A 25,500-nucleotide genomic window follows, 5' to 3' on the forward strand; every position below is an offset into this window, starting at 1 on the left:
CCCCGCTGGTCATCATTCTTCTTAACCAAAACAGGGAGGGAGAGTGTGAATTCATATACAGTAATCGTTCAGGCATAGCACCAAAGATGGAGATGGTTTGAGAAAGAGATAATCATATTCAAAATCAAAACCTCAACAGCTTCAGTGTCCGGGTGGAAGATCACCTCGTAAGAGCATACCAATCGTCATTCAATCCTACTATGTGGCTTTTAAGACAGTATACCCACTTCTGTTCCCGCAGGAATATGGCTCTGTTTTTATCCCCACCATCTGTATTACACTGTAGTTTCTCAATAATGGACCATCGCAAGTCTTCCGTAGTATGACCCATTTCAAGGAAGTGGGCAGTCAGCCTCTATTAGATCTTCCACATCTAATAGTGCTCCGGTGCTCCATTATCCGAGTTTTAACTTTTCGGCTGGTCATCCCAGCATATGACTTCATGCATGGACATGTAATCAGGTAGATGACGCCCTCTGAATTACAATTTGTGTGGGTTCTCAAGGGTACGTCAAGCCAATGTCAATGCTTTTAGTGTTAATTGTCAAATGACATACACTGCAAGATCCAAAGCGTGTGTGTCCGATTACCGGAGGTAGAAGAGTCGGTCATCCTTCCAACCCTCGATTGACCCTGGCTCTAGTATGGGCTAATCAGTCCTTCAGGTTTTGGCTATGTTTGAATGAGAATAGAGGCTTTACCACATAGAGCCCATTCAAGTTCAGAATCCTCCAGTTTTTGAGAACCAAACTTTTAATCTGTTGGGAAGCAGTGTTAAATGTAGAAACAAAAACCGGTTTCTTGGACACTGACCTAATAGTCTTGGACAGAAGTACATCACGGTTGACATTAATCGCTCTCTTTCTTGCCCTTCTGATCACCCGAGTGGGATACCCCCTCCTAGCCTCCTCCGTGAAATCAGACTTGGCAGAGCAGTTCCGACAACCTCGAAAAAACTGCCCTACCGGTAGATTTTCTCTGAGGGAGTTAGGGTGAAAGCTATCAAATGCTAACAAAGAGTTTTTGTCCGTGGGCTTATGAAAGACTCTTGTATGAAGTACCCCCTCTCCAGGTTCAATCAAAAGATCCAGGAACGGTAACCCCGTTTTCGTGACAGTAGATGTAAAGTGGAATAGAGGACTTCTCATATTCAGCCACTCCAAAAACAGGTGAACAGAATTCTCATCCCTCTTCCAAATAACTAAAACATCGTCAATATAAGGACGCCAGAGTCTTATGTGGGAAGACCACGGGCAAGCGATGTCATAAATCATAACTGTCTCAAAAGCTCCCACATCAAGCCCTGCCAAACTAGGGGCAAAGACACTCCCCATGGAGGTACCATGGGTCTGGAGGTACAAAGTCCCATCATATTCAAAATAATTCTTAGTCAGGGCTATTTCAGCCAAATTCAAAATAAAAAACCCATGGGGTTTGGTAGGGCCAGTCCTCTGCAAACAAGATGTCCTCCTGTCCGCTGAGAGTTTCTCTTTGCAGGATATTCGTATATAAGGCCTCGATATCGATGCCTATAAGAAACTCGGTCCCGGGGTCAAAAGGTAGGTCTTTCAGATGTTGTAAGATATCTAGGGTGTCCCTCAGATAAGCCGGTAATTTCTGAACCAGCGGTTTCAGATAGAAGTCACAAAATTGGGATAAAGGTTCCAGAACGGAACGCATCCCTGACACAATCGGCCTCCCGGGGGGCGGTCTGACCAGCATATGAATTTTGGGGCAAACATAAAAATAAGGAGTTTGCGGCTGTTTATTTACCAGAAACTCAGCTTCATGATCCGAGATCCAGTCAGTGGATCGAGCCTCCTCAACCAGGGAGATCATTTCCTTAGTTATTTCATCTGTTGCATCCTTGGATAGTTTCTGATAATTCCTCTCATCAGATAGAAGGCGGGTGCATTCATGTTCATAAGTGATTCTGTCCAAAATTACTATAGCCCCGCCCTTATCTGCAGGTTTCAGAACAATGCTCGAGTTTTCTTCTAGTTTTTTCAAAGCTTTTTTCTCCACATTAGATAGATAAGAGAACGACCAAGTTCTATTTTCTCACAACCAATTTTATTGAGCAAAAAGAGTATCAAGAATGTGGCATCTTTACACACAAAGAACACCACAACAGTATCAATGCAGTGGTGATATACATAGTATTCATAAAGCAAGTGTCAATGAAGCTCAGCTTTAAAAATGCCCTAACAACCCATCCCAACCCCAACTACACCCCCACCCGTACCCACCATCCCCCCCCCCCCCCCCACCACACATGTACAGAAGCAACACAAAGACGATTCACATAGAGGAAGCAGGTATAGTGCAACCAGGGTCGTGCCATTCGGGCCAGAAGAGTCACTGCGATCAAATGTCCTCCTCCTGCTCCGCCGGGGGTTCCAAGGACAGGCCACGGTAGTCGGCCCACCGCCTCCAGATCTTGAAGTGTTTGCGTGGGCAGCCCCGCGCCTCAAAGACCGGTTTCTCAAGACCCATAAAGTAGTCCAGCCCAGCCTTCCACGCAGACAGGGGGGGGGCCCTCACAGATTTCCAGGCCCGAGCCAAGTCGCGCTTAGCAACCACCAGGCCCAGGAGCAATAGGTGCCGCTTGTATATGTTGCCCCCAACCCCTTCCATGATGTGCAGCAGGCCTAGCCGGTGGGTTCGAGGAAGATCCCAGCCCAGGACCTCAGCCAGGCAACTCCACACGCCCCTCCAGAATCCAGCCAGGCGACCACACGACCACACCGTATGTAACAGGGAGCCAGGCACTTCCCCACAGCGCAGGCACTCTGGAGACGCAATCAACCCAGCCTTCCACAGGCGTTCACGTGTATAGTAGGCACGATGCAGGTATTTGAATTGTATCAGGCGGAGCCGAACCGCGATAGCGGTGCTGCGCGGGGACTCCAGCGCCTCCCTCCAGTCGTCCTCATCCAAGGTGCCCACGTCTACCTCCCATGCTTCCCGAAGGGAGCTGAGGGTGGATGAGCAGTGAGTAACAAGGGACTGATAAATCCTAGAGACCTTTCTGTCTCCCAAGTCTCCCATAAACACTTCAATCGGGCTGAACTCCGGCAGGGAGGCGAGGCCGGCAATGCTTGGGGCGAGGGCATGCCTCAGCTGTAGGTAACGGAAGAACTGGGACTGAGGCATCTGGAACTCTACTCGGAGTTCCTCAAAGGATTTGAGGGTGGCGCCTGACATGACCTGGCCCAGTTGTGTAATTCCAATAGCCTCCCAACCCTCGAACCCGGCCAGGGCCGCCAGGTCTGGGAGCAAACCGGTGTGCCACAGCGGCGTTTCAGCCGTTAATTTGCCCCACCAACCCATGCGGCGCAAAGACTGCCGCCACACTGCAAAGACCACTTTTGTTACCGACGGCAACCCACGGCGTATACGGGCCGAGTAGAGAACGGTGTGGAGCGTACGGTCACCCATGAGATGTCTCTCCAGGGCATAGGCCGGGTCACTCCTGTCCCCGTACCACCAATCATTGAGGACAAGAAGATGTGACGCCTGGTAGTAGGAGAGGAGGTCGGATGTGGCCAAACCGCCACAGTAAGTGGACAGAAAGCACGTCCTCAGGGCCACCCTGGCTGCACCGCCATCCCACAGGAAGCGGCTCAGCACAGAGTTCACCTGACGGAACCACTCCATGCCAATAGGGTGCGGGAAATGTTGGAGTTGGTACAACAGTCTCGGCAGCGCCACCATCTTAAAGATGGCCGACCTCCCAAAGATTGTAAGGGGCATTCTGGACCACGTTTTGACATCAGCCTGGACCCGTTCCCACACCGGCAAGACACTGCGTGTCCAGGCCACGGCTCGCGAGGCCGAGAGGAAAACACCCAAATATTTCAGGCCGTCCGTCGCCACGCGCAGGTCGGCGGCCCAAGGGTCGGCAACCACTCCGCCACGCAGAACCCACAGGGTCGACTTAGACAGGTTAAGGCGGAGCCCTGAGACTTCGCCAAACCCCCGCATGATCTCCAAAACTCGAGGGCCCGAGCGCCGCAGGTCGGTAAGGAACAGGAGGACGTCGTCTGCGTAAAGTGCAATCCTATCCGTTAGGGTATCGTTCCAGACAAAGCCACGCAGATGGGCATCCATTCGTATCCGCGACGCCAGGGGCTCCATGGCCAGGGCAAACAGATAGGGGGACAGCGGACAGCCCTGCCGAGTACCACGACCGATTTGGAAGCGTCCTGAGACCGCACCGGCTACCCGGACCGACGCCGTAACATTAGTATACAGGAGACGGATATAGGACAGGAAGACAGGCCCTAGATTGAGGCGGGCCAACAAGGTGAACAAATACGCCCAACTCACCGAGTCAAAGGCCCGGTCCATGTCCGCGAGGAGGAGTGCGGCCTGTTCATCCCTAGCACCCATGGCGTCGATCGCTGCCTGCGCCCGCCGGATATTATGCCGGGTGGCCCTGCGCGGCATGAACCCGGCCTGGTCAGGGTGAACCAGGTCGGCGATGTGGGGTAGAAGGCGATTCGCCAGGGCTTTCGCCAAGATCTTGGCCTCGATGTTGAGGAGGGAGATTGGCCTGTAAGAGTCGTGTCGGTCCGGCGCCCTGCCAGGCTTCAAAAAGACCACAATCTCAGCGTGACGCCAGTCCGGTGGCAGTTCGCCTCTAGACCGCGCTGCCTCCAGGGCGTTGCGAAAGTGGGGTCCCAGCTGGACATGGAACTTTTTATAAAATTCGGCAGGATAACCGCTCGGGCCGGGCGCCTTCCCAGTGTTCAACTGGCCAAGGGCCTCCCCAAGTTCCTCGGACGTTAGCGGGGCCTCCAGGGCCGTTCTAGTCTCCTCCGGAACTGCCTGCGGGAGTAGGTCGTCCAAGTATGAGGCAATCTCGCCCTCCACCAATGGGTCACGAGGAGCGTATTGTGCCTCGTAGTAGCGGGCAAAGCTAGCCGCCAACCGATCCGGGTCGGTCATAACTGAGCCATCCTCCGCCGTAAGGCCGGGTAGCTCAAGGGGTTGGAAAGTCGCCTGGCAAAGCCTATGCAGCATGGTGCAGGACTTATCGCCCCACTGATACACCCTGCTACGCGTGGCGAGCCACGCCTGCCGGGCCTCCTCATAGAGGACCGAGGAATATGTCTGCTGGGCCTGCAGGAGCTGTCGCACGACGCCCTCGTCACCCCCGAGTCGACCACGCTGCTCCAGTTCCTCCACGCGGGCCGCGGCAGTCACAATGGCCTCCCGACGCTCCCGCCGAGCGGCCGCACACCAGGCTATATCAATGCCCCGGACCGTGGGCTTCAGCGCCTCCCACACAACAATGGCATCGACACCCCCCACCAAGTTCTCGCGCCAGAAGTGGTCGATCTCTTCGCGTATGTGCGCCACATATTCCGGCCGCTGCAACTGCCAGGCGGACATACGCCAGCGAAAGGGTTGTCGTTTAGATGGGAGGGTCACGGTGGCCAGGACAGGGGAATGATCCGAGAGGCCCCTGGGGAGTATCGCGGCGTCCCTGACTCGGCTCAGACAGGCACCCGGCACAAATAAATAATCGAGTCTCGAGAATGACCCATGCACCGCCGATACATACGTGAAGGCCTGCACTGCGGGATGAAAATGCCGCCACACATCGATCCAACCCAGACTACGCACAGTCGCACACAACCGGGTGGGGGCAGCCGCGGGGGGGGGTCAGACACCACACGCGCTCGCCTCAGGCGGTCCAGGCCCACATCCATGACTTCATTCCAATCACCCCCCACCATAGTCAGGACCTCGGGGATTTCGTCCCACAGCGCAAACAGCCGCTCAGACAGTGCCCACTGCAGGGGGGGAGGGGCGTAAACACTTCCAAAGACCACCGGCTCGGAGCCCAGTAGGCCCTTAACAAAGACAAACCTTCCCTGAGGGTCAATCCATTGCTTCTCATGAACATAGGCCACCCTACGATGTATCAATATGGCCACCCCCCGTGATCCCCTCGTGAAGCCAGCATGATAGACCTGGTGATAACCGAACCTCTGGAGGCTAAGGGCCTTGGAGCCCAGCATGTGAGTTTCCTGAAGCAGGAGTACATCCACCATCTCCCTCTTCCCCCACCGCAGCACAGCCCCACGCTTGATCTTATCCAGGATACCCCGCACATTCCATGTCACCACCCGCAGGGTCTTCGAAGGAGACACGAGCGCAGCATCAGCCATTGTCAATATACAGTCCAAAATCTGGCCCTCCCTCCCACCCAGGTGCAACCCGCAAATCGACAAGAATCACAGCCTCTGACATGTGTGGACCCACCCCCCCAACCCGCAAACTCAGCGCCCCCTTCCCAACCCAGAACCCCCCCAACAAGTGCAGCACCAGAACACCCCCCCCAAGTCCCACACCCACCACCCCAATACCTCAGAGAACATTGAAGTATCTGTCGCGGCATGGAGAGACCCAGGCCCAAAACAGAGGGCCCAGGGCCCGCCATACCAATGGATCCCCACAACCCCACAATGACACACACACACCACCCCCCCAACAACACTCACATCTGTGAGGGTCTGAGGCCCACATACGGTACCCTCCGAGCCCCACTGCGTCCCCATGACAATAACTGAAGTCTACACATGGGAACCGGCTGGCACATCAAGGACAAAATGAAACAGTCTCACCAGCCAAAGCAGAGCAATTCAGTATGCAGCATACAAAGTGCGTGTAGGCCCAGCAATGTTCAGCTGCCCGCATCGGAGTGTTCCGAGTCCCTGGCACCACCCGATTGCGATGCACAGGCGGAAGCCGATCTTTTCTTGGAGCGAGACCTCCGATGGCGGCCCTTCTTGGGCGGGCGATCCGTCCGCTCCGGCGACGATCCCTGAGACCTGCCCGGGTCCAGCCCCGGCTGGGCATGGGGCCGGATTCGCACCGCCTCATCGGTCCAGCGGAACACCTCCTCCGGCGAATCGAAGAAATGGGTCCGAGACTGATAAATTACTCGCAGGCGAGCCGGATACAGGAGCGAGTATTGGAGCTTGAGGCCCCGAAGCTTAGCCTTAGCGTCCATGAAGGATTGCCTCTGCTGCTGCACCATTTTCGTGTAGTCCGGGAAAATCATGATGGTATGATTCTCGAAGGTGAGGGAGCCCTTGTTCCTCGCCTCCCGCAGGATAACATCCCGGTCATGGTAGTTCAGTAGGCGAGCGATAACTGGCCGTGGGCGCTCACCCTCCGGTGGCCGCTGGGTCAGAGCCCTGTGGGCCCTCTCAATCACGAAGCACGTAGACAGTGCCCCCTCAGGGAGCCAGCTCTCCAGCCACCCGGTCAGGAACCGCTCCATGCTGTCCTTCTCGCACCGTTCTGGAAAGCCAATGAAGCGGAGGTTGTTGCGCCGGGCGCGCCCTTCTGCATCCTCCACGCGGGCCGCCAGTGTCTTCTGGACGCTCTCCACCTCCGCTAGTCGCTTCTTCAGGCCACTAATGTCCGCCTCAGTCTCCGTGATACGGGTCTCGGCCCCAGCGATCCGCTCCACCGCGTTGCGAAGGTCCTGGCGCAGGAGCGTGACATCCGCCCCAACCGCTCCAATCTTGGCATCGAGCATGTCTCGGGATTGGGTGATGGCCGCCAGGATAGCTGCATTGTCCGGCCCGGGGCCGCCGCTGCCACCGGCCGCCCCGGCGCCACCACTCGGCCCGGTGAATTTATCGATGGGGCCATGTTTAGGCGGGCCACCTCCTCTGTCCCTGGTCATGGCAAGCGCTGGGCAAGGCGGACACCACCTCCGAACCTTCGGGCACTGTCACCAATCCTGAGTGGGGCGGCCCAGATGAGGCCCCAGGGAGGGATGCGGGCCGGCCGCCGTGATCGGACGTCGCGAAAATCGAGGTCCCGGCGTCACCCCGGTAGGACAGGCCTCACCCACGCTCGTCCCCACGAGCAGCCGTCCAGGGTATAACAGGAAGAATCTGCGGGTCCGCAGTCTGTGGGCAGCCGTATCCAGCGGGCCGAGCCAGGAGAGGCGGATCAGATGCCCTACCGGCCACTAGTCCATCCCCGGCCGCCTCGGGGCACAAGGAACCCGATCTCCAGACTGTCGCGGGGCCACGCCTCACCTCCACCGCTCGTTGGTCGTTCAGGGGTTGAGCCGATGGGTAGGAGCTGTTGGCACCGGCCCGATCTCCAGGCGATCGCGGTCAAAGAGATGAGCCAAGGGCGGCGTAGCGGATGCCCCCCGCACCCGCCAGGTCGCAGCTGCCACCCGGCGTCACGAAACTCGAGGTCCCCGGTCTACGGCCGGCCACCAGGCCGCACTCCGCCGCCGCCTCCCTTCGATCACAGGAAGGGAGGAATTGCAGGATCAACACACCAAGGTAGACAGGAGGCTCCACTAGGTCGAAAGCAATCACTGGGCACCGACAGTGGGCTCGGGGGTCAGGATAAATGATCAAATTAGGTCCGGGCCGGCGGGAGCTCTACAAGGCTGCGACCGCCATCTTCGCCCGCCAAGCCACGCCCCCCCACCAAGTTCTATTTTCATTGAGATTCTCCAAGCCGTGAATCACTGCCTGTTCGAATGTTCCCACCTCCAAAGGTAGTAGCGATAGCTGAGGTGTGAAAGTAGATTTGGGGCGTAAGGAAGTATCCCCTTTCAAGAGGTCAATATGTTCCTTATCTTGAAAAAAGACTTTCAATCTTACATTTCTAAAAATATTACGCTAAATCTTGCCGCAATTGGAAGTGATTCATCTGGTTAGTGGGAACAAAACCCAACCCTTTGTTGACTAGTTTATTCTGGGCTTCTGATATTGTGGTGTAGGACAGATTCACTACCAAAGAAGTGAACGGTTGATCCCTGGCGCCATGTTCGACGCCATGCTCCTGATGATCCATTGAGTGATCCCTTGGTCCTGATCGTCCCAAGTTACCCTCTGTTGTCCTCTCTGCTTCCACCTGCCCTTGTTCCGACCTCTCCCTAAAAAAAGGTCCCTGGAAGTACTGAAATTGGGCTGGTTGAAAATGGGGGTTCTGAAACCGAGGGTCCTCAAGTTGCGGATTCTGAAATGAAGGATGCTGAGGGAAGCGATCATCCGCCAATTATAGGCCTGATTCTGATATTGTTGGAAGGGTTGTTGGAACATCGGCGGTCTGGAACCCCGCCAGAAGCATATGCTTTATTGCTCAGGAGATGTTTGTGTGCTCCTGTGGCTTAGGATGTTCATTGTTATGAGATTCGATATGACTACTTGAATCTTTCTAACACCCGACGATATATGTGTTTTTATTTTACAGTACTTGTATCCCGTGTCAGGGGAATTGCCTCCACACGCCAGGATTGCTGTATTTGTGTACCCTGGTAATTAACCAGAATACGGTAACAGGGTTCGCTTGACTGGGACTGTTAGAAGTCCTGATGAAGACCGACGTGACCCGTTAGTATGGGCACACCAACTACGGTTGAATCATGTTAACTTTGGCAGTCTAAGCAGGGTTGTTGTGAGTTCCTAGTATTCTCTTGAACAAGCCCATCCTTCTTACATTTTAATCCTGTCCGTGGTACCCTGGAATAAAATGGACTAATAGGTTACCCACAAGCAAGTTTTAGACTTTTCTTTCACTGCACTAATTTCTATCACTGTTCCCAGTCTGGGTTGGTAGCACTTTACTCACCCATTTATGAGTATTGTTTATGTTATTTATGTTGTTTGTTTACCCCTCCCCCATGCTCCATCCTGTGTGTGGCTACGCCAGGGTGTTTTGTAAGCAGACCCGATGATGAAGCATGTCACACGCAGATTTGTGTGTGAGTGAGGGCAGTTTTACTAACATATTTTATGCCCCTGCATGCTTTTTCAATTTCGGTTTTCCTCTCTACCCCTCTTGGTGCGAAGAAAAAGGTTGCCCTTGAAGTGAAGTCGAGTAATGTGTATACCTTCTGTAGCAGAGTTAATATTTCGCTAACACAGATCTCTGATTTGATATATTTGTATTTTCTTTGCAGACCGGTATAAAAATCTTCCCACTGCTTCTAGACAGTTACAGTTTTTGGAGTTACAGAAAGACTTGGTGGATGACTTCAGGATACGACTAACTCAGGTTATGAAAGAAGAATCCAGAGCTCCATTGGGTTTTCGATACTGTGCAATTCTTAATGCCGTCAACTACATTGCAGCGGTGTTAGCAGACTGGGCTGACAATGTTGTAAGTACTCTAGTTCACTGTCCATTTGTTTTATGGTTGATTCAAAAGATCATGTTAGAACCAGCACTGGTCTTACATGTTAGGTAAGATGACCACATCCTAACATCTCAAGTGTAACATATAAATAGCATTGTGTTTTGGGCTGTTAGGTTGAAACTCCTTGGCACAGTGGCCTTGTATCGTCCTGCTCCTCATTCTGACATTCCCTTTAAGAACGAATGCTTATTGATTTCGTAATACATTTTTTATATTAAAATTACTATATTTTTGTAGCTTTATCTTCAAAGAGAATACACAATAATACTGAGCACCCTTCTGAGAATGAATATTTAAGTCCAAGAATCCAATTTAACTTGTAACAGAAAATGCACGTTCCAACTTCGTGATACAATCGCTGCCGCCAACGCGTTTTTATTCACTGTGAACTTCTTCAGGCTTAGTGTACACAGACTACTTGTTTGAGGACCTTTCATCTGAGAGCAAGCCCCTGATACATGAGGCATCAGCTTGTTGCCCCAGTCACCAGTTGTGAATCATTTAATGCGAGTACAAACTGCATAGTGCACACTTTAGAAGCAAGGTTATTTAATAAGGTCAACAATCCTTCTAGCATTCCAATATGCCAAACAAGTGCACCCTTGCAGGTGGCATGTAAATGTTGTATCTTCCAATGTAGAGAAATTGAACTGTGCACAGAAAAAGTAATGACATGTAAAGTGCAGTACGTTTTGGATCACCCATCCATCTCTGCAAGTGTGTGCCTGTTGCAAAAAGGAGTGAAGATGAGGCCTGCCTTGCCTGTCGGTTCCTCCCTATGTAGCAGGAGCACTGCCCCTACACACTGCCCAAAAAACAGAAGGAGACCTGGACTACTAAGAGGTAAATCTGCTGTAGGATAAATTGGCATCTTGCTCTAGATTGTGTGGAGCGTCGACAACTTCTTCCCTGACGCCATGTTGGTGATCACTGCAAGTTGCACTGCTGGAGATCGGAACCCTTGATAATACCTTCAGATGGTCTTGAGCTATTTTTTCTCTTGCATCCGGGGGGGGTGGGGGAGGGGAGGGCGGGGGGTTCGAGTTTTGGTGTTTTGTGTTGCCATCATGCATAGTTGGTATAGAGCTTGGCTAGTTTCTCTGTAATCGAAATGCATTAACAAGCAAGAGATACCATTTTAGATTATTCTTTGCATATAAATAAAAAGGTGCCCAATTCCCTAATTTAGCACTGGTAGAGGTGACAAGTGCAACCAAAGTTAGTATAGCGTAAGAAGAGATACTGAAGCTAATAAGAGTACCTTCTCATCCAGAGCTGCGAAATGGCAGTGTTCCAGCTGCATGGCACAATGAAACAGAGTGGTAGAGAGAGGGGTGCGTTAGGGAGGAAGAGATAGAAAGAGATGTATTTGATAGAGTTGAAAATGAAAGAGGGGGTAGGTAAAGAGATCTCAAGATATTCACAGAAGGGAAGAAGATTGTATTGTATTGTATACGACATTTGTAAAGTGCAACTATCACCCAATGGGTATCTTGGCGCTATAGTACATGAATCATCATCAGACAGTGGAGGGAGCAGGCGAACTAACAGGGCAATTCCAGAGCTGTCAAGCTCTGGAAAACAACCATGTTTTGATCTTCTTCCTGAACTGCAGAAGATCATGGAGCTGTCTAAATTCCAAAAGGAGGCTGTTCCAGGTCTTGGCAGCGGCCGAGCTAAATGCCCTGCCTCCTGACTTAGCTCTTTGAATTTTCGAGACTTTCACCAAGCAGGCGGTGGCAGAGCGAAGGCACCTTGTTGGAGTATACCATGTGAAGGTCTCTTGAAGAGGTATGGGTCCAAGGCCATGAAGGGCCTTGAACACCAGGCATACAGACTTAAACTGGGCCCTCTGCATTATAGGCAACCAATAGAGCTCTGCAGGGGCCAATGAGCCATGACGAGCGACGTGATTTAGTCAGTGCCAATTTGGCCACCACAGTTTGAACTCTTTGGAGGTGATCAATCAAAAATTTAGGGGCCTCCAACAGAAGGGCATTTCAGTAGTCCAGTCAACTGAGAATAATGCTGTCAACGACCAATGCTCTGGCCATCTTTGGCTACAGCGGGAGGATCTTCCTTAAAGCTCTAATCATGGAAAACAATTCCCCACCACCTTATTTACATGCATTTCCATGGCTAAGTTAGCATCAAGCATAACTCCCAGATTACTTACGGCTTTAGCTGGAGCCAGCATGGACGTGGTTGGAGAAGGCTAAAAATTATCCGGAAAAGGGAGAGGGACCTTCCCCACGGTGCAGTATAAGACTTCTGTCTTCTCTGAGTTGAATTGAAGTGAGTTACTTCTTAACCAATGGGCAGTATCCTGCATGCAATCATGAAAAGTTGGCAATGAAATCGACTGATTTCCCTCTAACGAGAAGAGTTGGGTTTTGTCGGCATAGTTCACCATTTTCACACCATGCACCTTTATAATTCCAATCAAGGGTCTCATGTAGATATTAAAAAGAATAGGGCTTATCGCCGAGCCATGAGGAACGCCATGGTGGATGTTGGAAAACTTAGACTGATACGGCGGAAGAGAAACCGCCTGACATCTGTCAGATAAATAAGAGCGGAACCACTCTAAGGCCATCCCTGACACCCCTATTTCTTCCAACCTGGTCAGCAAAATACCATGATTGACCGTGTCGAAAGCGGCAGACAGTTCAAGCAAAATAAGAAAATGCCCGATTGCCCCCTGTCTGCCCGCAGTCGAAAAACGTCTAACACAGTCGCTAGAGCAGTCTCAGTTCCATGGCCAGATCGAAAACCCAACTGAACATTGTCCAACCTAAAGTTAGATTCCAGGAACTGAGACATGGTATTGCTGACCGTTAATTCAATGATTTCAATCGGGTAGGGTAATAGAGAGATTGGTCAATAGTTACCAGCGCAGGTCGGGTCAAGTGTTGTTTTTTTCAGAAGTGGAGTAACCACCGCCCGTTTCCAGCATGCTGGCACTGAACCAGAAATTAGAGCGCTATTACAGATCTGACACAAAGAAGGGAAAAGCTCAGAACCCAGCTCCTTCCAAATTTTGTGAGGGAGAGGGTCTAAAGGGGAGCCCGAAGACACACTCACAGCAGTTCTGTTAAAAATCTCCTCCAAGAGGAGGAGCTACACCAGCAAACAAGATGGCCGCGTAAGCTCCCGGCTCTGCCGACCTCTGACTCCTGCCAGAAGATCCTGTTATTTATCCTGTTTTTGCGCCCTGCCTCTGTGTGTATGAACCGGACTGGAGCTTAATGGTGCAATCCTGAGATTTCTACCAGTTTCGTAGACAAAGATACGTCGTGTGGCAGTTTGCGGCCTAGACCAGCCTGTAAGCCGGGGTCTCGAGTACTGACCCAGCCGGGTTTCAGTTGAACAATATCGGCTGTAGTTGTGTGACCGGGTCCGGTCTACCGAGGTGAGAAAAATTTTCTTGGACCGAAGTTGACGATGGATGGCTGTATTGGTGAATATCGAAGGAGGGGCGACGACGCACAATTGGAGCGGTGGACGGGGGTCCCTGGCCCGGTGGCCCGGTTAGGGCCCCGCCGGTGCTCGCTGGGTTGGGATCTCCGCCTGCAGTGGCTGAGTTCGGATTGTTATTGTCCCCAACGATAAGTCCCCCTCTGAAGTCGTCCGTTCCGCATCCACCTATTCTCCACGGGGAGACCGGGCTCTCTGGGGACGCGAATATGACCGAAACTGAGCGAGATGTTGTGGAGCGGACTGAGAGTGACCCATCACTACGAACTGTATTGGCAGCCATAGGGTCACTTCATGTTTGCGTTGAAGCTCACATCCATAAAATGATAGTGTTTTTGTCTGGAACTGGGCAGATGGGACCGGACCCTGGTCCACTACAAGAAACGAAGCGACTCGAGATACCCAAGATGGCCACTTCGATGGAGGAAGCAGACCCCGTACTATGGGAGGCGTTGGAGCCTCTGACCAGTGTTTTGGGTGCTGAGAGCAAGCTTGATACCGCAATTGGATTGTCAGGCCTACGATCGTTGTCGATTATGGAAGGACTACTTGATGCTCCCTTTCCGGAGACTTTTGATGGGAACTGTTGTTGGTTTGAAACTGCGTCACTCCCCTATACATCGGCACCGCTAAGATGGCGGACGAAACATACTTGGGAATCCATGACGGTGTGGGGAGTCTTTGGACTTAGCGGAGTTCTCAACACTTTCATCTCTCTGCTTTGTCTCGGTTTGAACTTTGCTACAGCTTTTTCGTGCATTGACTATCCTGCGGAAGCAACAGTTTTTCCGGAAGGGGCTCACATGTTTGATCGGAAGGGTCAAGGATGAGACTGTGTGATTGAGTGTGCCGTCGGGTATTACTGGACACGGGGTTTGCAACCATGATGCGTTCGGGAGGTTGGGCGGTGTTTGGAGTTTCCCCTGTTGCGCTATGTATTTGCAGCTTAATAGATTTCGAGTCCTTAGTCTGGGGATTCTTGGCTTTGGCGGGGGGAGCGGAGACCGGGGGCATGTATGAAGATGCCTTCCTCCATTTTCTACTTTTAGTATTTAGTTAGTTGGGGCGACAGGCACACTGCTAGTTGGGGTTAGGCGATAGCCATATGCAGGGGTGCAGGGTGGGGGGATGGGTTTATTGTTTTGTCTCCTTTTTTGTTTTTATGGTTTCTTCTTCTTCACGCTCTCTTTCACTTTCCTTTTATAAGTATAGTTGGTGGAACATCCTGACTTTGTTCCTATTCCAGTATCTGGTGCTCATGCTTCTTCTATTATCCTGATTTAATAGATGGACAGACTCTGAGAGCTTGCGCTTATTATGAATCGTATATTGTACTGTGGCACATCTGTTTCTCATACATTGGCGTAGGCGTCTCAGCCATTTCTTCACTGCTTAGTATCTATCCTGTATCTACATCTGTTCGCCTTATTATTATGTCTGAATGTATGGCACCTGATATGTCTATTACTTCCTTTGTTTTGAAACTAATAAAAAGATTTAAAAAAAAAAAATCTCCTCCGAAAGTGGCTCGAAGTAGTCCAGGGAGGTCAGTAGACCTAACTCTGCCCTTTTTTCTTCCCTAAATCTTGTGTCTCAATGATTTTAGCAGTGGGATCTTCTTCCTTAGGAGGATTATTCCCATTTGAACCATCAATGATGTTGCTTATTTTCTCCATGAAGAAAATCGCTAAGCTATCACACAAAGCTTGGGTTGGCATAATTTTAGACTGTGTACATTCTGGAACAGTCATGACCTTCACTATTTTAAAGATTGTTATGGAGTTGTTTTTAGAATTTAGAATGATATTAGCAAAATATTCCGATTTTGCCAGATTGATTCCCTTCCTGTATTCCACTATTGCAGCCTTCCAGGAGGCTTTATCCTCATCCAAGTAGATCTTCTTCCATTTCCGCTCAGCCTGTCGGTAGATCAATTTTAAAGATTTAAGATGATCATTGTACCAGCAGGTGACGGCCTGCCAGTCTTCTTGCAGGGTTTTATAGGGGCAATCTGGTAAAGTCGACTTTGAATCTGATCACAGAGGTCAAGAGGTCAAGATAATTGTCTTCCACCGTTCTACCATTGTTAAAATCATTTCCAAAGGAAAATATCGGGGAGGAGCTAGTCCTTTTTTTTTTTTTTTCTTTTTTTTTTTTTAGAAGTCCCTTCCAATCTCTGCTCCTCAACATCCTTATTTCACTGGTGGCAGGCCGAACCCTTCTAGGGTCAAGTATCTGAACTTGAGCAAATGATGGTCAGACCAGCCAACCGGAAGAATCTCTACTACTCCCAAGGCCTGTTTCTTAGAAAAGACCAAGTCCAGTATATTCCCCCCCTTATGGGTGGCTTCATTAATCCACTGGTGTAATCGCAGGCCTGGATAAGATTGCTATATCCGGAATCTAAGTTTCCGTTGCACCATAGATTAAAATCACCCATAATGAAAAAATTGGAGTGCGTAAGGGCCATGTTGCAGATGACATCTATCAGTCCCTACAAATGAGGGGAGCTCACCGCTCCTGGGGGTCTGTAGCAAATAATGCCCACCAGTAAACAGCCTTTAGAGTCTTTAAGAGAAAAGCCAAACAGTTCGAAGCCCTCAACTTCGTCAATCTCTAATTGAGCGAAGTCCAGGATTTCTTTAAAAATAATCCCTACCCCACCTCCTCGTCCTTTAGCTTGTGGTTTATGTAGAATCTTATAGCCCGGAGGGCAGGCCAAGCCTAGTTCTACCTCCAATCCTAGACAATGAGAGTCAAGTAGCAGTTATATCTCCACATGGTGTTTAGGTAGAGATCTAACATTGAGCAACCCTCCCGCTATGACATCCTTCCTGACAAAATCATCCTTAATGCCAGATGTTCCCTCCAGACGGGGTATGATAATCCTATCACTTGCCGACTTACCTATCTGTCTTAACGCCTCACTAGAGTAACAGATATTCTTACTGGAATCGCCCCCTGCATCAAATCGGGCAGCATGGCTGGCTGTAGATGAGGTTGTAGAGGTGAGTTGTATCAACAAGAGATGAGACCAAAAGATAAGTGAGGCAAAGCGAGATATTTAGAGGGTGTTACATATAGGTAACAAATGCAGTCGGAGAGGGTATATGGAGAATTTCAGTGAATACGTATGAAAGAGATGAGGTATAACGAAATCGAGCGATTGAGAAGTGAGATAGAAATGGAAAAGGGATAGTTAAGGTAGGCAGAGGGAGGTAAGATGGAGAGTACATTAGGGAAGTAGAATGAGAGAGATAAGTAAAGGGGGTGAGGTCAGGTAGGAAGAGAGATGATAGAAGAGGTAGGTGAGGAGGCAAGAGTAAGTAGAATGGGAGCATATGTTATGGTAGGGGTAGGTAGAAAAAGACCGTGACAATTGAAATTGTTACCGCGATGTAGTCAGAGCGTCTTTCTGGCACAGTGGCAGGCATGGTCAGAAACATGCACTGCCTTCAGCCTAAATTCTGATGCTCTTGGTTGTGGCCTCATAGGTAACACCCATCCACACCTTGGACTCAGTCACCCAGACACTAGAGAGGCAACTCAGTTTTTGGTAGTATTACACAAAACTCTTTATATGTTGAGAAACATAACTACTGGAACTCATCTTGTAGATCCATGCTGTGCATTGACGGTCTCACTGATGGTGTGCCCCCTGAATATCGAAACCACAGTATCGATAGACACAATATTGAGGACAGAACAATGAAAAAAAAATATCAACAAGTAAGTACGTTTACTTTTACTATACCTAACTCCACACTTATGTACCTATTTGGTACATATATCTTAAAGGTTTGTGGATGTGGAGTTAGGAATAGTAAATCTGTACTTCCCTACAAGCACTTACCTTTCGATATTTTGTCCCTCAATATTCTGTTCTTGATATTCTTGTACCAAGGTACTGTTGGTGTTGCTATGTAGTAGTGCAGTCCGAAAGACCACGGACCACACTATCTCACTCAGTCTCACTATCTCCCAGAGGCCTGCATAGTACCAGGTAAGACAGACAAACTTTCTCAAAGGCTCCACCCAATGCAATGAGTAACAGAAAAGAGGCTGCTTCTATCTTGGCTCTTTTTGGGATGGGATGATGAACAGTTTATACATTCCACCACTAGGCTACTGTAGAAGCTCTTCGGGCCAGAGGCTTAATGTTCTGGCATCCTTGGAGCGCCTGTGAACATCTGTGTTTAGGTTTGAGGTTGATTGTGATTTATATATTAAACATTATGACTAGAATTACACTGGGACAAGTATTGTAAGATTGGGGAAGACACTGGGAAGTTAAGTGCTGCTTACAGGTTTATGATTTCTCGTCACATACTACATTACAGTAACACAAACGCACGTTGAACAGTTTCACTGGAAGAATGAATGAACAAATATCGCTTTATGGTTTTGCTGAGGATATTCGCAACTCATTAGACTAGAAGGCAGCTTGGAAGTGACCAAGGAAAAGTTCAGAGAGTGCGTTAATAGGATTGCAAGATGGATGAACAAGCATGAGTTACAGTTATTATCAACAAAACAGAGACACTAGCAGTAGGTAAAAGTTGAAAGCTCTGGATGAATTTCTTGCTTAAAATCATGTTATGCAACTGATTTGGAATATATTTCCAGCCAACAAAGTAAGTATTGACTTTTGATCAGGCTCAGACCCATGTTTTAATCTTAGGATCCATGTTAACAAGGTGTTTGCAGGGAGCTTATGGCTACAAGGCTTCTTTCGTCGTGGTTGTTTCACGAGTCAGTCACAAGATTTAAAGAAAACAGTTGCAACTGGCTCATTTGAACCAGCAATCTGCCTTGATCCCAATCACCTGCAAGGTCCTGGGCGTATTCCTTTGTTGTCCCAGGTGAAAAACCGCCTAGTGAATTTCACCTTCTCTCATCTTCAACATCATGAACCCCTTTTTACTAACTCCTCACCATGTGGATGGGGAGCAGTGTTAAGACACTTCTAAGTTGAGACATATTGGTCTCTGCACAGTTCTGAATGCCACACCAACATGTTTGAGTAAAGGTTAGTTTTTTTTTTTTACCTTCATTTGATTTTTTTTCTATTTCCTATGAGTGAGCTGCATATGTTTTGTACATAAAAGAGCAGGGGGCTCTCACTTGCATCAGTTTTGGCACCTTACCATCAACCTCTGGAACTGAGCTCTCACCAAAGGTATGTTGGCTCCCCATCTGGAATGAACTTCCATTGTTCATCAGTCTTTTTCAGTAAACTCCTTATGAGCGAGAGTTTAAACGTCTTTTGCATCACTGAAAGGTTCCAAGGGTGATGATCCTTTCTGCTTTTAGGCAGAACTCCAACTACTTGGTCGCCCCCTCTCCCTTCTATCCAGGATAAGTCAGTTGGTCAGAACTTCCCTTCTCTAGTTCCAGGAGCCGTATCCAAACCATTTGACCAAATGGTTGCAGGCTCATAGTCCTAGTCCATATTCGTAGATGACCCCCTTCTATTTCCAGGCACTGTGGGCCTCCTGCCTAAACATGGATGGGTCTGGTGCTTCAAAGTTGCCCTCAGTTTCTATCATTTTCAGCCTTATGGTGAAAAACAAATGTAAGGTCATTTGGAGGTGTTGCAGTGTAATCTGCATGTAGTCCAGGCCAGAGGCGCTACTAGAGCCAAATTTCGGGCGGGGGCTAAGAAAAAATTTCGGGGGGGGGGGGGCTGAACTTTTAATCAATAGGCAGAGTGGAGCTGCAGGGGCTCTTAGAAGGGGTGAAACAATTGCAAGGCCTAATTAACATTCAAATGGTCTTTTAAAGACCTGTGAAACGTTCAGGTGTGGCTCTGTGTGTGCCCGGGATCCATCTCATCCCGGGCTGCCACACACGACGGGGGTGGCTGAAGCTCGGTGAGTCCAATGGGTGTTGCGCGCCTGGTGCAGGCTCCCAGTAGGAAATCCAAGGATCCAATATAACATCAAATGACTGAAGGTCTGACACTGAGCATTTGTGAAGAAAACAAGTTGTTGCCATTTTGCCCAGGGCCATGGGCTCATATATGCCTCCCACTGGCAAGGTCATGCATTGAAGTCCATTTGTGCGGGCCCTGTTTGTCAGCACCTGCAACCACTGAAATTTCTGAATTGGAATATTGTTCCTTGCAAAACTCTGTTGTGAAGAATCACTTTCATCATCTGTTTAAAATTGAGCATCCATTGTGAAACCTAAACCTGGCGCTTACCTTCTTGGCCCCCAAACCTTTTGAAACCCTGGACACGAGCGAACTAATGTGTGACAAACTCTATTGATTTTTTTTTTAGTTTCTCTTGCATCAGTTCATTCGATTTTCCATATCCATTGGGTGTTAGGGGTGCTGTTTTTGCATATATATTAACCTTTATTTATTTTAAACGCCTCTATTTCATGTTACCACGTCAAAACAAAAGGGCACTGTACAAATTAACAACTATCACATGCAACATCAGAGAATTTATTAACCTTAGAAGTTAACTAAGTTGATTATTGTTTGGTTTTAGGTGTTGATATGCACTTATCTCTTCCCGACACCAGAGTAAAGTAATTTGAAGGTGGTGCGTAAATTATAAATTTGAGGTATAACTATAACTTTAACTTTAGAATTTCTAATGTTTGTGTAGTTTAAGTTTGGGTTGTATAGAAAGAATAAATAACTGTTCCCTGATTATAACAAATCTTTAACCTTTGTATTTTTCATTGGATTTCAGTGGTGTTTGTTTTTTAATGTAGAGTGGAGCGTTGCGGATTAGAGTGTCGTTAAGTGAATTGTGTTGGAGTACAGTGGTGTAGAGTGTCATACAGTGGAGTGTCGTACAGTGGAGTGCCATAAACTGGATTAGGGTTGAAAGGCGTACAGTTAATAGCGCAGAGTGAAGTAGTTAGAGTGGAATACTGTAGAGTGAAATGGTGTAAAGTCATGTACAGTGGAATGGCATATTGTAGAGCGGAGTGGTGTAAAGTTCTATGACATGTGGTGACATACAGTGGAATAGTGTGGAGTGGCGTACAGTACAGTGATGTAGAGTCGAATAGCTTAAAGTTGCATATAGCGTAATGGCATAAAGTAGATTGCGTACAGTGTAGTGGCATGGGGTGGTGTCAAGTGTCATAGCGTGGAATAGCGTACAAAGAAGTGGAGCAGAGTGGAGTGGAGTGGCGTACAGTGAAGTGACGTAGAGTATAGTGGAGTGGCATACAGTAGAGTGACATAGAGTGGAGTGGTGTAGAGTGGAGTGGTGTAGAGTGGAGTGACGTAGAGCGGAATAGCATAGAGTGGAGTGGTACATACTGGAATAGCCTGGAGTAGTGTACAGTGGAGCGGCGTATAGTGGTGTGGAGAGGCACCGAGTGGGAAGGTGCAGAGTGGAGGGCATAGAGTGGAATATTGTTGAGTGGCGTGGAGTGGCATAGAGTTGAATAGCATGGAGTGGCATAGAGTGGAATAGCTTGGAGTGGCATAGAGCGGAATAGCGTGGAGTGGCATCGAGAGCTGTGGCGTGCAATGTCGTGGCATAGAGTGGAATGGCATAAACTGGAGTAGGGTCCAGTGTAGTGGTGTACAGTTGAGTGGTGTGTCGTAGAGGGGAATTGGTGTGGAATGTCGTAGAGATTAGTGTGTTGTACATTGCAGTGGTTTATCATATAGTGTTGTGCAGTGGAGTAGAATAACGTCCGCTTGAGGGGCATAGAGTACAGTAGAGTGTTGTAGAATGGAGCGCATAGAGTGGAGTGGCCTGTTGTAGAGTGTGTTAGAGTGGAGTGGCATAGAGTGTCATACAGTGGAGTGGCATAAAGTAGTGTAGAGTGAAGCAAAGTGGCATAGTGGGAGTTGCACATAGTGTTTGTATAGTGGAGTAGAGTGTCATTGAGTGACAGTAGATTAGGGTGTCATCGAGTGGCATAGATTGGAGTATAGTTTTATAGAGTGTGGCACAGTGGAGTGGCACAGAGTGAAGTGGTATGTCGTATAGTGAAGTGTGGAGTGTGGCGTGCCATAGAGTGGTGTGGTGTGGTGTGTCATATAGTGGAGGGGGTGTCGTAGAGTGGCATGGCATGTCGTAAAGTAGAGTGGCATGCAGTGGATGGGCATACAGTGGAGGGCGTAGAGTGTAGTGACAAGTAGCATTCTGCCGAGTGGCATGTTGTGGAGTAGCTTGGAGTGTCATACACTGGCATGGACTGTCCTAGAGTGGATTGCTGTGTCGTACAATAGAGTGTCTTAGAGAAGAGGGGCATAGGGTTGAGTGGCGTCGAGTGAACTGCAATGTCTTAGAGTAGAGTGGAGTGGCATGTCCTAGAGGGGAGGGGTGGGGAGGGGAGGGGAGGGTATGGGAGGGGAGGGGAGTAGAGTGTCATAGAGTGGAATGGCTTGTCATCAAGTGGAGTGGTGTGGGGTGTGGTAGGCAGCAATGGCGTGGAGTGGACAGTCATAGAGTGAAGTGTCCTAGAGTGGAATGACATGTTATAGAGTGGCTTGTCGTACAGTAGAGTAAAGTAAAGAATTTTTTTTAAAGAGACATAGCTCCACCACACAGGCAGTCCATGTGAAACTGCTGCTCCCTGGGCTCATCTGATCCGGGTTGAGCCTCCTTGGTGGCTGACATCCCACACTTGATGCCCCAGGTGCTGTGGCGCATAAAAATAGACTAATTTGTCACCGAGTGGGGGAGAAGGTAGGGCCCGTGTTGGCCTGGATCGAGCAGAGCAGGAGAAGGCTAGACAGCGGGCGACTGCGCAAGTGAACCATGAGGGGCCGTATCTGGATGTCGCCGGGGCACTGCTGGGGGAGGGAACAATCCCGCAGCACTGGCTCTGAGAGGCTGCGTGACCAGTGGTGGGCACAGAGCACAAGACCTAGCCATGGGAAGGGACTGCTCTCGAGATCTGCCGGGACCCAAGGGTGTATGGCCCAGAGTAGAGACCACTGAATAACAGAGGCATCGCGGGTCAAGCCGGTTGCCCTCGGCAGCAGAGAAAGGCAAAAGGGGTCAAGGAAATAACAATGACTGATTGGGGTCCCCTGTCACATCATTAGACACTAAGCGGGCGCTGGATGAGACAAGACGGAGGGCCTCCCACACCGTGATGCACCTCCATGTGTTTGGGAGATGGACACCCTAAGAAACATGAGAGATTGTGAGGGCACCCTTGAGGCTCAAGGCTGTCCGAGAACCGATGCGATCAATCAAAGAGGGATGTAAGGGGGAAGAAAAGGCTATATAGGGCAGCCCCCCACTCAACGAATATGAAACAGAAAGCCCTATTCAGCCTGCATGGTTTGGATCTCAAACTCTGTAACTAATGGGGCCACACCTCATATTGGCTCACCAAGAAAAAATTAAAAAATTAAATTTAGCCAGTGCTGTGTTACAGGTCCGGACATGCCTTAGGATATAAAAATATAGATGTGCACAGGATCACCCACATAAAGAAAAAATGTGAGAAAGCAAGGAAAGTACCTCACGGACGTAACACCTGAGGGGGTTCCCGGTTTGTTTAATCACCGGTATACCCACTTCTCATCATCGGTTACTTTCCTTGCTGGGAGGATGAAACAAGTGCAGAAAGAATATGCACGAGAAAGAATAGAGAAAGAAACAGACAAGGAGTGTACAAATAAACTGCCTAGTAGGACAGAGAAAAGTGCTCAAAAAAATAACACATACCTACACCCAACAACCAACAAATATAAAAATGTGAGGTTTGGCTGGCTGAATCAGTTTTATTCTGGTGCTGCCAAACTTCACCATTAAAAAATGGTTACATTGTTACCATTTATTTCGTGACTGGACCAAATGCGCCCAGTAGGCTTGAGGCAAGGCCAAATGAGGGGCTAGATCCCAATGTATAAGCGGCCTGTAGGCCCGGCCCAAGATGTAGTTGTAAGTGTGGGCCTCCGAGCCGAGTCCGCTTGGGGCCGCAGGTGGGCATGGCCCGGACATACAAGGAGCTCTAAGGTTGAGGCCCTCATTGTTTGCCCTACTTGATCCTCCTTTCCTGAGTGCGGTGTCCCTATGGGGGAGCATCAGAGTTGCAGGGGCTAAGTGACACAGCGCCATCAATATTGAGATCCCGGCCCGGCTACCTCAGTGGGCTGTATGATTGCTGCTTTTGCGTGAGGAGCCTCGCCCCTGTTAAGCCTAGTAATCGGTGCAGTCTCTGGGGACCTGGTTGGACTACATTGGCGACTCCCTGCGGGCACGATTGAGGTCCTGAGGGCACTGCCCAGTGCCTGACATCATCTAATGCTTTGCAACAGCCTGGCTTGAGACTATTGATTTTTCCTTGCTCTCCTTTCCTTCCTTGGGCTGGTGATCCCCCGAGTGGCTGGCCGGCACTCTTGCTCAACACATGCTGGTCAGAGGTGAGCGCAGCTAATGAGCACTGTAACAGTGTAGGGGAGCCTAGGCGAGCTTAATCAGGGGAGGACACCCAACAATCACTGCACTCTGCATCATCTTAGCACTACGCGAGACCTCGGGAAGGGGCCTACTCTCCAACTTCATATTCTATACTAGCACTGACTTTGGGGGACGTTCATTAAATTCCCCTGCCATCTCTTGTATAGGGCACTAAGAGGTAGTCTGCACCCTCATTCCCCAGGGGTCTCTGCAAACCTCTTTTCCGTTCTGGGGGAGGCGAGAACCTCTGAGTGGATATTGAAGCAATCGTTGTTGTAACCCGCCCCCTCCGGCAATCAACAAGTATACCAAATACAGTGCCCCTGCTGGAGAGGGTGGCGCCACTGGGGGGCAGTCGGAAGGCAGCACACACACTTCTCCTGTATTGCACATGATTCAAGATCTTAAAGTCAACCTGAAGAGCAAGATGGGGGAACTGAAAGTTGATCTGAATTTAATCAGGCAAGACCTAGGTAACACCACCTATAGGGAAACTGAGGTAAAGGGCAAGCTGTCTGAGACTAAAGACACTGTCAAAATGCACAAAGGCGTCTGGTGACTGCAGTGCTTAGTCTGACAACTGGAGGCCTGAGCCGTGGACGCGGAAGGCTGGTCTAGGCACAGCAATCTAAACTTCGTGGGCATCCTGGATGGGGCGGAGATGTCCACACCCACCAAATATTTCTACAGTTGGGACCTGAGCTGGCCGTTGGGCGCCCCTGCGCCCCTTCATCGTGCGAGTGCTCAACTAAGCCCATTGAGACTCTATCCATCCTCAGGGCGGCACTCAAGGCTGGTTAGCTGTCCAATCAATCCCCCTCAGTTCTAATTTTCCATGATAATTCACTAAAAGTGTAACAGCGAAGGCACTCCTTCCAAGAAGCAAAGCAAAAAGTGAGGGCTATGGATATTACCTACATGCTTCTATTTCCAGACAACCAAAAAGTCATTTTTCAGGGCAAGACCTTTTTTCTTCAATACACCTGAGGCATCCTGGGATTGGATTGAGGAGCCCCCCCACCCCCCGCCCCTGACACACCAATGATCCACCACCCTGCAGGGGAATGGAGTGGGAGAGCACTGGAGGGCCTCCAAGGGAATGGCGCATAGCTCTAAGGAAGAGGTCCCGCAGAAGGCCCTGAGTTGTTTCTAGTTTTCTTTATGAGAATGGCAGCAAGTGACAGTTTGCGGCAAACACATTAGGCTTTTCTATACACTTCACAGACACAACTAGATAATGGCTGACACACCTTACACGTCTATCGCGGTTGTGTCATTCGTAGTAATGGCACAGGCCCTGTGCCATTACTACGAATGACACTAACGCGATAGACCCGACCACGGCAGTCTTGTGAAAGTAAAGAGATTTGTACCTGTAGCTCGAAGTGGTAACTTTTTAGTGGACTTCAGAGCCTTCTCCATTAGTTGG

At 49.5% G+C, this 25,500-nt stretch overlaps 1 protein-coding gene across 1 annotated transcript in view; it reads left to right on the forward strand.

Annotated features, from left to right (window-relative positions):
- RINT1 (RAD50 interactor 1) overlaps positions 1-25,500 on the forward strand; it is a 165,719-nt gene that overhangs the window by 118,680 nt on the left and 21,539 nt on the right. The window contains exon 10 of the mRNA XM_086967072.1: positions 9,959-10,158. Within this exon, the coding sequence (XP_086823198.1) occupies positions 9,959-10,158 (200 nt within the window). The remainder of the gene's footprint in view (positions 1-9,958; positions 10,159-25,500) is intronic.

Source organism: Lissotriton vulgaris, chromosome 1_1, assembly GCF_964263255.1.
Source record: "Lissotriton vulgaris chromosome 1_1, aLisVul1.2, whole genome shotgun sequence".
Lineage (NCBI taxonomy): Eukaryota > Metazoa > Chordata > Amphibia > Caudata > Salamandridae > Lissotriton > Lissotriton vulgaris.